The sequence below is a fragment of the Gambusia affinis genome, linkage group LG20 (assembly GCF_019740435.1).
Source record: "Gambusia affinis linkage group LG20, SWU_Gaff_1.0, whole genome shotgun sequence".
NCBI lineage: Eukaryota > Metazoa > Chordata > Actinopteri > Cyprinodontiformes > Poeciliidae > Gambusia > Gambusia affinis.
The window spans coordinates 10,384,710-10,399,640 of record NC_057887.1 but is presented as its reverse complement, the minus strand read 5'-3'; the positions used below and the strand labels follow the sequence as shown (position 1 = coordinate 10,399,640).

At 36.7% G+C, this 14,931-nt stretch overlaps 1 protein-coding gene across 3 annotated transcripts in view; it reads right to left on the bottom strand.

Annotated features, from left to right (window-relative positions):
- Positions 1-1,841: 1,841 nt before the first annotated feature.
- Positions 1,842-14,931, bottom strand: part of myo1d (myosin 1D) — a 113,469-nt gene continuing 100,379 nt past the window's right edge. For all 3 annotated transcript variants that reach the window (XM_044103193.1, XM_044103194.1, XM_044103192.1), the window contains one exon: positions 1,842-6,747. In XM_044103193.1, coding sequence (XP_043959128.1) covers positions 6,591-6,747 — 157 coding nt within the window. In that variant the 3' untranslated portion in view covers positions 1,842-6,590. The remainder of the gene's footprint in view (positions 6,748-14,931) is intronic.

Genomic DNA, 14,931 nt, shown 5'->3' with positions numbered 1-14,931 from the left:
TAACAGCTGCAGTCTATATATCTAAAGATCATCTATTGAAAATATCTTGAATGAATCGTTGTCTCCCGATTAAGGAGACAATGGGAAACAAAAAGTGTGGGCTGCACTTTTCCTAATAGCAATCCTTGTTATTTCTGCTTAAGCTCTTTGGGTTTTCTTCAGATCAGGCAGGAACTACAGAGAGGGTCGGGTGAAACAGAGTAAATAATTTCCCCGTCTCAGCTTGAAATGTGCCATGTTTCTTCACTTGCATTGTTCACTAGTTGTTTATAAGCTTATAAACCATTAAAAAAAAAAGACTAAATTGATAGTTGAAATATTTCTGTCGGATTCTTTTCTGTATCTTGTTGTTTGTAGATAAAACAGTGATTTAAAAACTTCAAAAGGATTTGCTCAATGAGCTGCAGGTGTATGGGTGTGTGTGTGCAAAAGCGTGGATGAGTGTGTGTAAACTGCAGCGTTTATTTGTACAGAAGAATGTGTTGTTTTCTTAGAGGGATAACTTGGCAAACAGCAACCATACGCAGTGGTACCGGGACTCGGTGGGAGGAAGGTGTACATGCTGTTCGATAAAGTCATTCTTTTTTTAAAAAAGAAAATGACAAAAAAAAAAAAAGCAGTTGCTGTAATTTGAACTTTTTTTTAGTATGTTTCTGCTTATTTTAATTTATTTTTGTACTGTGATGAAAAAATAAAAATGCACTGATCGCTCAGTTTTCTCTCTTGTGATATTTTATGTCGCTTCCAGACGCTTAATGTCACACCAAGAACAGACTTATTTCCTGAATCATCAAAGTGTGCAAAACATAAGGCTTACACCGATGTGAGAAAAGTATTTACCCCCCTCGCAGCATTGCTAAAATGTTTTAGGGCATAAAATTTATTTTAATATGGTTTCCAATCCTGAGGAAAACAAATGACACAAAACAGCCTAGACCAATCTGAAGAAGTAATTGCTCCCTTGACATAACAACTGGTTGGGCCACCTTGGAGGCAGGAGGAAAGAATTTTGGCCCAAGCTAGAAGAGCTTCAATTTACCCATAAGGGAGGGTTCTGTATCACAAATGACCCTCTTACTGTCATGCAACTTTGACTAGGTCACTTCAAAATCTTCAGTTTTATTTTTAGTTATTCAGAAATTTGTTGGCATCTTTGGGTTATCGTTTGACTGTCGGTGGGATTATTCTTTTCCTGAAATGCTATTGAATTTACGTCTGTAATCAGAACTGTGACTATAATAATAATAATAAGAAGAAGAATAATAATGGAGGAAGTGGGTTGCGTAAGAGAAGAATTCAAATGATTGACTTCAGAAGTAGAGGACACATGCTTTCCTAAAAGTCCACTTCTATCAAGTTAGCACCAATAAGAAGGTCTTGGCGCTGTCAATCATTCCTGTGTGCATTCAAAAATACCCCCCAAAAATTAAATATTGTAACTCATATTGTCAAAGTTACTTCAAAGAGTTGTTGTAGAGCCTGATGGCTGTAGGGAGGAAGGATCTCCTGTAGCAGTCTGTAATGCAGTATATTAAAAAAGCCTCTGACAGTATTACAGTCTCATGAATTTAATTTTTTTTTTTTAAATCATTAGAACCCAGTAAAAAACAGGCCACATTTTGTCTATGTTCTGAATCATACAACCCAAAAATGCTCTTTGAAATAAAACTTGCTCACAATCTGACTGAAATAGTAATTTTTTTTTAATACGAAATAAATGTAAGCAGGTTTAAAGCCCCAGCTTCTTTTTCAGTCACTTTTCTGAGAGGAATTGAGTTTTATGCCAGTGTTACAACAGCCTCTGCATTATAGGCAACAGACACATACTCAGAGGGAGCAACTGAAGCAAATACATTTATTAATAAATTGATTAATGCAATATTTATCCTTGTGGAACATCATAAACAGCTGAACCTGAATCATACAAAAACACTATGCACAACACAGAATTACAGCATTTCCCTTTAGTTTTACTTGTGATTTTTTTAATTATATATAGTATGGAAATATTACAAAATATAAACTTAATATAAAATTAGGCACATATTGAAGGAAAGGTGCATACACACAGATTTAACTTAAAGCCGCTGACAACAGAAATTACAGAGAAGACATAATCAGTTGCGATTTGGCTGACATGGATTGGGTAAAAGAAAACAAAAAAAAACAACAACAGATCACAGTAAGGGGGAAGAATATAATGGCACAAAAGCTCTCATTCAGTTTCAGACTAAAGTATAATGGAATAAAAAGAAATAGGATGGTTTGTTAACAATATTTCTATCCATCCATCCATCCATATATATATATATATAACTGAATGCCAAATCCCAAAAATAAATCAAAGAAAAATAAATCTGCCAACACTGCATATTGTTCCTCGGCCTTCAAATAATAATAATGCACGCATTGTAATGTACGGTAGTTTTCAGAAACAACGAGTGATCAGAAAATCCTGGGGAGTTACTTTTACTTTTACAGATTTAGCCACAGATCAGCAAAAGTTAGAAAGTGCAGATGCAAAAACTCGACTGCTTTCGGCTTCTATTCATTTGCTCTAAGGACAGAACAGAAAACCACTCCGGCCTACAGTTTGTGGAAGTTTATTTTGAACTTTGTAACTTGGGGAAACTATAACTCAAGAGTTTTGAGCATTTTGCCATAAAATTATATTGTATAAGTACTGTGTATAATTTTGAAACATCCTTTTGAACTCTTAGAATTTGTTTCCAAATTTTAAACTTTCTAGTTATCTATGAAAGTGGTTTTGATTGCGAGTTCTTTGGGCTTTGCCCTTTTGAAAGTTTTTGCTTGGACTTTGGCTGCTTTTTGCTAGTTTCTGCCCTGCTCCTGACCAGACTGCAAGCTCGTCATTACCTATTGAAAAAAGGAAAGTTGACAAGTGTGGGACAAAAGAAGGCCAAAAAAATAAAAATATATATACAACAGCGGAAAATCAGGCCTTGAAATTCTGACAAAGGTCTTCCATGCACCATCTTTTAGTTGACGGCCAAATTTTCAGCAAATAGTTGTTCGGAAACGATCAGGTCAAGGAAAAAAAAAAACAAACAAACAATTTTCTGTCTTTTTAAAATGTGTTTCACAGATTCATGAAATGGGAACAATTTTTGTGAAGAATCGAGCGTCTGAAATGTAATATTTTAAATGAAAAAGCATCAAAAATCCAAAGCAAACAACCTTTTTTTTTTGAAATAATAATGGATTACAACAAAATCTCTCTCATGGGAAGTAAAAAAAAAAAAAAATAGGAATTAGAACTTTTCACAGTAGTGTAAAGTTCTTTTGTTGTACAAAAATCCCTGCGTATTTCAAAAATACGTAAAATAATAAAACAGATCTGTGGCCAGATAGATTGTGAGCATTTGTGCGGCATGATAACAGAAAAACACGCCATATGTGAATATATAGATTAATTCCGGTGGCTACATGATTAGTGATAAATAATGATGTACGGAGCTTTACAGTTTTTTGTTTTTAGCTTCATTGCCACAGATGGTGAGAAATCTTATTCATATTTCGGAGAGTACCAAATTTGTCTCAAACTCTTTCTGCAATATTTAACAAAGTAGCAATCAAATAATGCTGGTAGTACAACGATAATAAATTTGAAATACTGTGTACTCGTTAAAATGCTTTGGGATATCCATAATTCTTCTTTGCAATCTTGTATTTTTAAAAATGTCATCTGAAAGCATTTGAGTTCATGAAAACAGAGTAAAACAAAACAAAACAAAAAACAAAAAAAAAGAAAGAACAATTCTTGAACGGCCAGCAGTGCAGCGGCTCCTGGGCCAGCTATGCCCCAGCTATGCTGGCCCAGGAGCCGAGTGATTTGGTGTAGAGTGGAGACATGCAATGAGGGAGACGGGAGAAAGAAAAAAAAAAAAAAAATGAGGCTTTGTTCACCAACCCTTCTCTGGCCTGGAGAGAAGTGCTGAAGTAAGAAATGACACAAAGTTCATCCTAATGATGAGCGGTGAAGAGCCAAGCAGAGAGGAGGGAAAAAGAGGAAAATCCAGTGGGAAATTACCACGCTGGAGGAAATGCAGAACTGCGCTGCTACAGTTCACACACACACACACACACAGAAAAACTCCTTTGTAGACTGTCTAATAAAACCTACACTTCCCTGATTCGATTTTTTTCGCTACAATTTGCACAACAGTTTTTCTCATCTAAAAGCGCTTCATTAGCCAACTGAACATGTATAACTCTTCAAAAGGTGGGAAACATTGTCAAAGTACTTAAACAATACCTGGATAAATCCAACACAGTTGGCTGACAGTGCAGCACTTGCCTAAAAGTCCACTAAAGTTCTCCTTCCTGTTGTGAAGCATAAAGAAAGCATTTAGTCAGAAAGCGTTTGTCGTTTTGCTTGATTTTGTCACTTATGCAATTCCCATTAAAGCATCTAGAAAGACATTTAGTCCTCCAATAAGCAGATGTGTGGAAATTGTAAGCAGAACATGGAGATTAGGCAGATATTTCTTGTTGTTCAAAGAAAACAGCAAAGGAAGTGAACATTTCTGTAAATGTTCTGGAGCTCTCTAATTAAACTTTCAGGATCAAAACTAGAACGACAATCAAAGTATTAAGGAACTGTACATGAATGTGTTTTTACATTTTTTATAGTTAAGAGTATCTAAGGTTTAATAGAAAGACGGCATGAATAAAAATACATTACTTTCAAATTTAATCTGTCACTCCTATTATTAGCAGACTCTCCTAAACACCAGAAGCCATGTTAACAGAAATTAAATCAATCTGATTGGTCCCTTTAAAGCAACGTCCTACAACAGTAAAATAGATAAGGAAAGTGATTAGACTACAGTTAACAAGTTGCAAAAAAAAAAAATATTTAGGTTAGAATTTGAGCTTTTTCTGTTCAGTCTATGGATGCATTTTTAACATCAAAATAGACAAAATTAAGAAAAATCAGAGAAAATACTAGGGATATTTATTTGTTATATTACATTAATGGTTATCTAACTAGTGTACACAGCAGCAGCAAACTGTTTAATAATGGCTTAGTGGTTAGCTTGTAAGCTAGGATGTTAGCAGTTAGCAACAATGTAAGATGGAAAAAATGTTTTTCTATAAACAAATACTTTAATGAAAGCTCCAGAACATCTACAAGAACCACTTTCTGTGGAAAATATTAAAAAGATCAGAAATAAATATTTCACCTCAATGAAATGTGGGGTTAGAATAATTTGAGCCCAAAATCTCTACTTTGTTCAATCCAAGGTTTTGAATATAATTGCTAATAAGTGAGATATGTATATGTGGTGTGAATAGCCAGGGGCTTTTAACTGACATCGCCTTTGTGGAAACTGTGTGTATCTCGTTATTTTTAATGGTTTAGTTCTTTGTGTATGCATCTTTTTTTTCATTCATTACCGTACAATGAAATCCAAATCCTAAAACATGACATTTGTGTTTGGTGAAATTCAGTGTTGACAGATTCTTTTGCAAAACAGAGAAAAACGCATTCTGTATTTAGCCAACACAAAAAAAAAAAAAAAAAGCTAAGGGATGACTGTAGCACAACTCATGTGGTTTGCACCGTTTGGGTTTCCAAGCTTTGACACAAGTAAAAGACAAGTCTCCAAAGAGCTGACTGATGAAAAGAACTGTCCAAATGTGTCCAACTCCGTCTCTGTGGCCTGTAGGTGAAGCTCTGAGCAAACTAATGGAGTTAGAAAAGATAACCTGCGTCTTTAGTCTCACTCAAACATGATCTCCATCTTTATGAAGTACTGGCAAACAATTCTGTTAAAGCGTTGAGTTTTACGTCTACAGTCGATATGAAATAAAATGAAGAGTTTGTTTAATTTGATACTTGCTGTTCATTTTTTGCCAACACTTTAACATGCTTATGTAGCAGGATTGTTTCGTTAAGAATGCGCTCAACACATTCTACCAAACATCCTGTGATGAAAACTAAAATAATTTGTCGCTGAGACTTTGGCCCAGTTTCATGATACACCTGTAAACATTAAGTAAAGCAGACATTCCAGGTTCCTCACCATCTCCTTTAGATAGGAATGGTCTTTGGTAGCATTATAGTTTTTGAAAACATAAATGGTACACATTAAAGCAAACATAATCAGCCATATTCTTCATTTTTCAAGGGTTCCCATTTGAGCTGGCTAACTGATGGAGCTTCAGGGATTAGAAATTCCTGTGAAACGTTTGGATTTTGCTGATATTACGCAACGATGGTGTTTCTGAGAACAGCTTTTAGATAAACCATTCTCACTCGGATTAACACTAATCAGTATGCAGCGAACTAAATATTGCACAAAGCAAATCAACTCAAATACAGATTTTAACCAAAGCAACAGTTCCCCTTTGGTAAGTAATAAGTGCATATCCTTTTAGCTGACATCGCCTTCTTTAATGACACATCTAGCAAAACTAGGACAAATTTGGCTTAGCTTAAAGAATCAATCCATATGTAGAGCTACTTGCCACATCAACAGCAGCTCCGCAAATCAAAACAATCTTCATTATAATCTCTGAATGGTTTAAAATCAGCTATTGCGCTTTTCTTCTTTCGGCCCGTTTTAGTTGCCAGGAACAGCCAGGATGTAGCCAGCTCGGCTCTTGGTGAAGTCCGGATGTGACTGGTTGATCTTTGGCTCGACGACGACCGTGCACTTTCGCCCGTTCATGCTGCACTGGATGGGACTTGTAATGTTCACCTGCAGCTTCCTCTTCTCACTGTGAAGAGAACAGGAAATGGGGACATAAATACTCAAAAAGCAGCGGGATAAAAGTATGGACAGGGGAAAAAAAAAAAGAAGTTTAAATTATTATCATCATCATCACAGAAAACCTTCCTTAGATTCTGCAAACATGTGAGGTGGAGTAAGATCGTTAATTCCACTGTTTTGCAAACCAAAAAGATGATTGGAGGATCATCTCCACTAAAATTCAATCTGCTAGCATTACAAACCCTGTATGAAACCAAGATGTGTATAAGGCTATGAATTATGGTTTTACCCCCTCTCTGACATAAACAGCATCATAATCACAACTGTATCTCACATTTATCATACGGTCACACTCACACAGGTACACACACACCCACACAGTGAGGAACCATAAATCATCATCATACATACAAACTGAGTTATCTGTCTCACTCAGAAAGGCGCCTTTGACATTTTTCGGAACAATACCAAAAAAATAAATAAATAAAAAAAAATCCCAAACTATTTTGCATAAGAATGAAGCTTTATCAAAGGAAAAAAAAATATTGTCTCAATGTGACCTAGACAGTGTCACAGAACACAAATAAATTCAAATGACTGCATGGTATATAAATCATGTGGTAAAGAAATCTAAAAACATTTTCTTTTCTAATTTTCATGAAATGTTTCTGAATGTAAATCCACCATTTGTACTCAGAGAACAAAACAGTTTCATATCAAATTTGAAAATCCATTAACTCATACAATGCAACAAAAGGAACTGCTACCAGTTTGTTCAACAGCACTGAATCAGTGCAGCAAAATATCCACTTGTTTAACTATAGTCACTAGTGATGTATTTAAAACTAATGTATCTGTTTTAACAGATGACATTAAGATGATGTTAGAATACAAAATACATAAAAAAAAGAGTTATAACAGGATATATAAAGTAGTGAAGGGTGGCTCAGAATCTTTTATTTAAGTGAATTTAACTGAATGTACTGAACTTCAGCAGCTGTGATCATTAATGTTTCCTTATATGTTGGGGGAAATGTGCCAACTTTCCTTTCAGAGCTCCCACTCAAAAAATCTTTTTTAAATGACCATCTTAAAGCCTAGACATTTATAGATCAAGAGCACTCCAAAGTATTACGAAAGGGTTTGACTCCTGGAGATAAAATATAGGGATATGAGGAATGACTGAAGAATTTGTCAAATTACTCTAAACGACACGCCAAGTAAAAATACTTGAACTTGATGAAAGAGGGAAGTAACAAAGACTTTGGCTTTATCAGAATTAAGGGGCAGGAAATTTAAAAATTAACATCAGCAAAGATTCAGGAAGTCTTTAGATGCCTCTTGTCCCATATCATCCATCAAAAGAAATTCTAAGATGTTGTAGTTTAAAAAGAATATATGTATGTGAAAACGGGTGCATATGATCAAAGCGTGAATGATTGTGTAAGAGAAAATAACAGAATCTATGAAGGACAACGGGAGCTGAATCTGTATATACTGTTGCAGACACCATGCCTGTGCATATCTGAAAAGAAAGGCTGAGAAAATGAAGATGAATAAGTGAAGAAATCATGCAGGAGAGCTATGGAAGGAACAACCCATTCTGTGTTTCTGGAGCAGAGAGCGGCAGTAGCCGGGCTTTTAGAGACTGTCACATCCAGTTAGACCCTCTGCGGGTGAACTGGGGCTTTGCCTCGTTTCTCTCTAACAGGATCGATGGAGGGACTCAGCCAGTCAGAATAAAATCAGCGGGAACTGTGGGGCTGCTGAGGGAGACAGAAACGTGAGATAATGTTAATGTGATGGAAACTGAGAAGATGACTGTGTGATAATTGCTCTCCGGTCGAGTGGGAGGAGGAAGTGATGGAAATATAAAGCTGCCGGGGCCGGAGGGCTGAAAGCACAATAAATAAATATGCATCTGATTCCGTTTGGTCAAGTGTTTGTTCTGACACACTTTCCCGATGACATAGTCACTAATCATGTAAACAAATGAATTTTTTTTCCTCTCGCTCTGTGCCGCTTTAATCTAAAGTCTAAATTTCAGCTATGAACCTATTGAATCTGACTTGTTGCACAACAACAACAACATAAACAAGAAGAAAAAAAAACTAAAAAACAGGCTTGTGCTGCCCACGCTGCACTCCTCTGCAGAGCATGTGCAGCTCGGCTTATCCAGGGTGGGAAAGGCTCAGGGTAGCGCCGTTGCTGGTTTCCATGGCAACACCCCCCCCCCCCCTGAACCCAACTCCCCCATCTGTCATGGCTGCCAGCCAGCCGACGGTAGTGTTTGCGTGAGTGCGCGCAGCGACCTGTCTGTTCCTCGGTCCATCTCTCATTGCGGTCCGTCTCTGCCTCACTGTGCTGCTGGAATGCCAGAGGGAATGCTGGGCCGAGCGCCGTGTGAAGGGCGAAAAACACCGAAACGTTCCCATCCAAACCACCTCACAAAAAAAACTAAACAAAAAAAAAAAAAAACGGATCGCTGACACATCTTTGAACCAAAACAAACAAAGGCTCGTTTTACAGAAACAATGGTAAGCACTTTATCTCTGAAGAGAAAGAAATGATGATCAGCTTGATTTTAAGTTCATTGACTGCCATATTTTACCCGTAGTCGACTTGAGCCAGCCAGAACCCCCCCCCCCCCCCCCCCTCACACGCTCCCCAGAACCCCGGGGGCAGACTTGGTCCATCATTGGATGGCCTCTTTGACTGGAAAATCAATTCTTTCCTTTACTCTAGCCCCCTTCCCCCAACTCCATTGCATGTGTTCGTCTTTGCCCTTCAAGCCACGTGAGTCCTGAATCACTTTTTTCCCCAAAGGTAGCTCCTCTGTGTGAACAAAGAGGCTGGAGAAGGAGAAAGGCGAGAAAATGAAATTTGGGTGGAAATAAAAGTTGAAAACAATGGGTGAATGTCAGTTTACCCTTCATACCTTATTATTAGCTCAAAAAACAACAGCTTGTGTAGTTTCCTGGAAACCAAATAATTATAATTTTATCTCTTTTCACAGCTAAAAATAGGTCGAAAAATATTCTGATAAAAAATTATTTTTACATGCATTAGTGTGCTTCATGGGTGTTTGAGATTTATACATACAGATGCATCTCAAATACTATGGAAAAGGTAACTTAGGTCCAGTGATTCGGTTACAAAAGGGAAACTCCTTCTTTGCTACGCGCTAGTCAATTAGTACCTTAGTACTGTTCAAGACGATGCGTCGTAATCCTGTGAAGGCTGTGACAGACATTGGGCCTTGTGCCTATGATTTTTTCCTTTCCCCTCAACTTTCCCCCAATATTCATGGACTGTCAACAGTCAGGTCGTATTATAATTACTTTGTATGGCATAAATGCAGACTCACTTTCACAAGAGTGCATTTAGAGTGGATTATGTTTTTGTTCTCTCAGTAAAAGCATAGAAATCGTCCCGTGCAGGATCCCTTCTTACATTACAATCAATGACGGCAGTACAGCTTTTTGAAAGAGTGTCGCATTTTGGAGTCAGATATTTTAACCTAATCTAAATAAGGTGGAAAGAGAATAATGTTGTAGGACAGAGTAATAAAGGGTAACTTTGGATATTGAATCATCAAGTGAAACAAAAAGGGAAAACAAGAAATCTTGCTGTTCCTCACAAGATCAAAACGAAAAATGTGATCATATCTGAGGCCCATTTTTGATATATATTTCATAAATCATCATCATCATTTACGTAGAGGTTAATCTGCTGCAATATAATGTAATCCATTACTTTGGCCTTCCATGTCCAACTTTGTGACCGTTTGAATCGACATAAAGTTATCTTTTCGTCGTCTTTAGTATTTTACTCTTCGTTTTATTTTATATTTACACATTAAATTGATATTTGGGTTTGGTTATTTGTGTGCTTTCACTGTAGAATCATAAAAATGATAAGAATCTTAATCTTGGTATTTGACAGCAGCAGAGAAAAATTAACTGTCACAAATGTAAACACAAGTTAGCGTTAAAAAAAAGTGATGGCATCCATGTTTACCGCCCTGTTCTGTGCCTTTTTTTTTTTTTTCTTATTTCAAATCTCTCTAGTGTGGTAAATGGGTTATAATTTGTTTAATAAAATTTCAAAATGCTTAAGTAAAAAAAAAAAAATCTCAATTTTAAAACAAGTCTTTAAAAACATAGGAAAACAGGGTCAGTGGAGGAGGGATGAGATGCAGTAGAGATCGCCTCAGATCCATTAAACATCCAGCTCACCTTCTGAGTCATTCCTCTAACAGGGTACTGGAATGTCCCCCAAGCTGACAGCTGCTAAAAAATATATGAGTACTGCAGGTGGGGAGGAGGTGATGGCATTCTGGAAAGTTGAAGTTTGTTCTGACTCAAGTGAAATATTCCCTCCTTCCTTTCTGGGTGGGACGACATTTGGGAATGAAACTTAAAAGGCTGATGGAACAGAATTCTTAATCAAGCTCTTTGTTTTATCTCCAAGTATGAATTACTTTAATCCCTCATAGGCTGAGATTTATGTTTCCAACTTTTAGTATCAGTAACAGCAATGAGGAGGAAACGTTTTTGATTCAGAACAGAAACCACCCCGCACAGATTGAGTCAGAAAAATACATCTGTCAATGCTTTAAAGAGGATCTGCTTCCCAGGTGCACAAAGCTCTGTCTTTATGTCAATATTTTAGATTTTAAGACAACTTGGAGATCAAAATGAAAGAAAAAAAAGGAGAAATATGTTTGATATGTGTTCAGACAGTGTGTATTGTTGTCTTTTTAGTTAAAAAACCATCAGGTCAGATTTGGATAGTGTTGCCTTTATGACTGATGGAAAGTCAGGTGTACGTCCAAGCTTTTTGTACACACAAACATCAGGATCAAAACAAAAAATAATATACACACAGTTCTATAACAAAAAATGTTCCTCACATATTTCTTGACCTTCAATTTAGTAGTCGGTGATGCCTTCAATTTGAATAACTGTATAATGTGTAAATAATGCTAGATTCTAACGCTGATTCTGAAGGATTTTTCTTTATGCTTATAGATTTTTTTCCCCTGACAAACATAACTCAGAAGAAAAAGAATATGAGGAAGATGAGAGAGCGCGAGTATTCTAGTTAAAATTTGCTCAAGCTTTCTTGTTCGGTTAGACTCCACCAACTCAATGTACCGTAGGTGACATAATTGAAGTGAACAACAACCAGGAGAAGGAGAATTTTTTGCAACCTAAGCTAGTATAAATGTATTTATGTTCCTGTTGGAAATGTCCATGCATGTTTGAAAATAAATGTGACACAGTCAGAATCTATACCAAGATGCAAGGTAAGTTGGTAATGCTGTAAGGCTGCTGGAGGACATACTGACCATATTTTCCCGCTCTGCTACTTTCTCCTACTACTCTGCAATTACTGTCTTTACCTGTAACTATGTTATCCTTTTGTTTTTTCTCTAGTAGTAAACAGTTAAAGGAGCAACTGCTGTGATTATGTTTACTCTGTTTTTCATCCCACTGGCTTAGAGTTTATATGTTTGCTGGGTTTCTATTCCAGATGTAGCCACTAAAAGAAACTACTGCTGACATTAAACCCCAAAATTTTTCTTTAACATACAAAGTACTCCTAAAGCGGTGTTTCTGTGTTTCCTGTGTCTGCTTGGTGTTCTGATCTCCCTCTTTCAGTTAAGCCAAGGGGCCACTTAGACTGCTGGAGCTTCCTCCAGTTTAAAGAGCCACATATGGATTTTGGATGGGCTACAAAAACAGACCTGATGCAGTAAGCTACATCATCCAAAGGGAACAATAAACTGAACTTGACCCCTTTATGTTTATAACTGGTATCAGATCGTAAGGTAAGTAATGGACTTTGAATCTGTCTGTATAATTAGATTGAACTGAAAAAATGTATTCTGTGTGTAAACCGCATCAGATTTTCTGGTCTTTGTGCAAAATGTAGATCAGATCAGAAGCAAAATAAAAATAAATAACTTTGATGTACTCAGAGGTACATTAGCTCTAAAATACAGGAGGAACAAAGACATTGCTGTGTTGCATTTAATGATAAACAGGTTTTATAGATTTCCAAATTGTCAACGTGATTTCTTTTTGTTTCACAAAGTCCTTACTGTTAAGTAGTTAAGTCTTTTTAAAACATATTTTCACTAGTGCGGCAAAGGTTCTAAATCGATTCCGACAATACAAATACCGACTTTAATATTTTTCTACAAAAGTCTCGTAGAGGTTTTCTACCCAACCCTCAGAATCGCCAGGATGCTCGTGGCTGCTGTATGTCCAAGCTTTGCCTACTCCAGTCGTCATTTTTCATAACTTCCTGCCCTCCTCCTTTCAGTTAACTGGAAATGTATTCAGCAGATCAACACAAAAAACGCCTGTTCCTCTCACTATCACACTTTCTTTGTCTCACATGGCCGCATTGCATGTCTCACATCCTTCTGTGAGCTGCGTTCACACAGAGGAACAAATGGCACCATGCACTCAGCAGCACAGACTCACACCTACATAAAAACTAAAAATAATCCAGAGCAGCATATTGGTGGAACAGTTCTTGTCCCTGATTATCATAACACAAAGAACCTGATTCAAAACAGCTGGACGGATGAAACCGCAAAAAAGATGATCTGCCCCTGTTTAAAGTGGCTGTGGTTTAGAGGGGTTCACGCTGTGAAAACTGCCCAAGAGGCTGTTTGACTGCAGCTCTTTAATTAGCATGACTGTGCCTTAGAGCTGTGCAGTTTTGATGGAGCTGCAAAGTGCAGATGTAATGTTTCAGTAGAGAAATGCAAAAGGAGAAAATAGTTCTAAAGAAATTGAAACACAAAGTATTTTCCATTAGCCTGGATCTTAAATCAGTCAATGAAGACATTACAAAAATTAATGTATGACTACCTATGCTCCATTAAAGTATTTTATTTTTTTTTACAGGAGCTGCACTTGTCAGAAATTCTTAGGTCAATTTAGACCAATTTTGTAAACCTGCCAATTTCAAACATGGCAGATTTCTCTTTTGGAACAAACTTTTCACAACGGCATTACTTAATAAGTGGGACAAAGACTTCTTAAGTGCAGAAAACTGTAACTTCCACAAGCTTTGTTTGGCTTGATGTCATCATAAAGGCTATTCTGACGACCACAGGAAAGTGCTGATGCCTGAGCACATTAGATGAACAATGCTGGTCAAAACCGGAAGAGAAATTTCAAAATCTACCTCAATACTCACCCCCTTCCTTTTAACATGATGCTATTTTTAAATATTATTTTTTGGACATGGAAACAAATATAACTGTTAGGAACTCAAGCCTGGAAACAACTGAAGAGGAAAAGTTGTTAAAATGATGAATTTCCTCAAACAATCAACTCTAAAGTCAAATTAAAACTTTTCACTCACAACCTTAAGAAGGAAATCAGAGCATCAGATACTGATTTTGCCTTTGCTCCCCATCCAATCAGAATACAAAACCAAGCACAAAAGAGCAATGTTAATAAACAAGTTAATATTCACAACAACAATAAGACAGCATAAAAAAAAAGAAAGGTCTAAAGCTTCAAAATAAATGCTTAAAGGGACAGAGCAAGAATGATGCCTTCATACAAGAGATAAAAATAACAATAAGCGGAGCAGATAGGTCTTTAAAAAAAACCTCCGACATATGAGGGTGTGTATTACACTGGATCATTGTCCCCAAAGGACATATTAGACTTTAAAGAAAAGTCAGTCTGCAGCTTAGAAAGTACAAGAATTGCAATATGAAGTTTTATTATACGCGAGCAGGAAACTAAGCTAAAAGAGCCCTACTTTTTAATATTCTCCGTGAGTCTCTTTTTTTTTTTTTTTTTTGCACAGTAAGCGAGATCTGGACTGCTGCATTTATGGAATAGAAACGCTGACAATCAAAAGCTGCCAAAGGCCAACAAAAACTTCTGAATGTACAAAAGTACAGATGTTATTGTGTAGTGTGAAGTGCTTTTAAGTTCTGTGGGTTGTGTTGGTTGCCGCTTTCACCACAAACTGCAACATATTCTATCCTAATTTTATATGATCAACCAACACAAAGCTGTGCATAACTGTGAAGTGCAAGAAGAAGGAAAAGGATTTTTTTTTTTTTTTTTTTACAAATGAAACTCTTATAAAAGTGGTGGAATAATTTTTTGGCCCATTTTACTTTAACATCCCCAAATAAAATCCAATG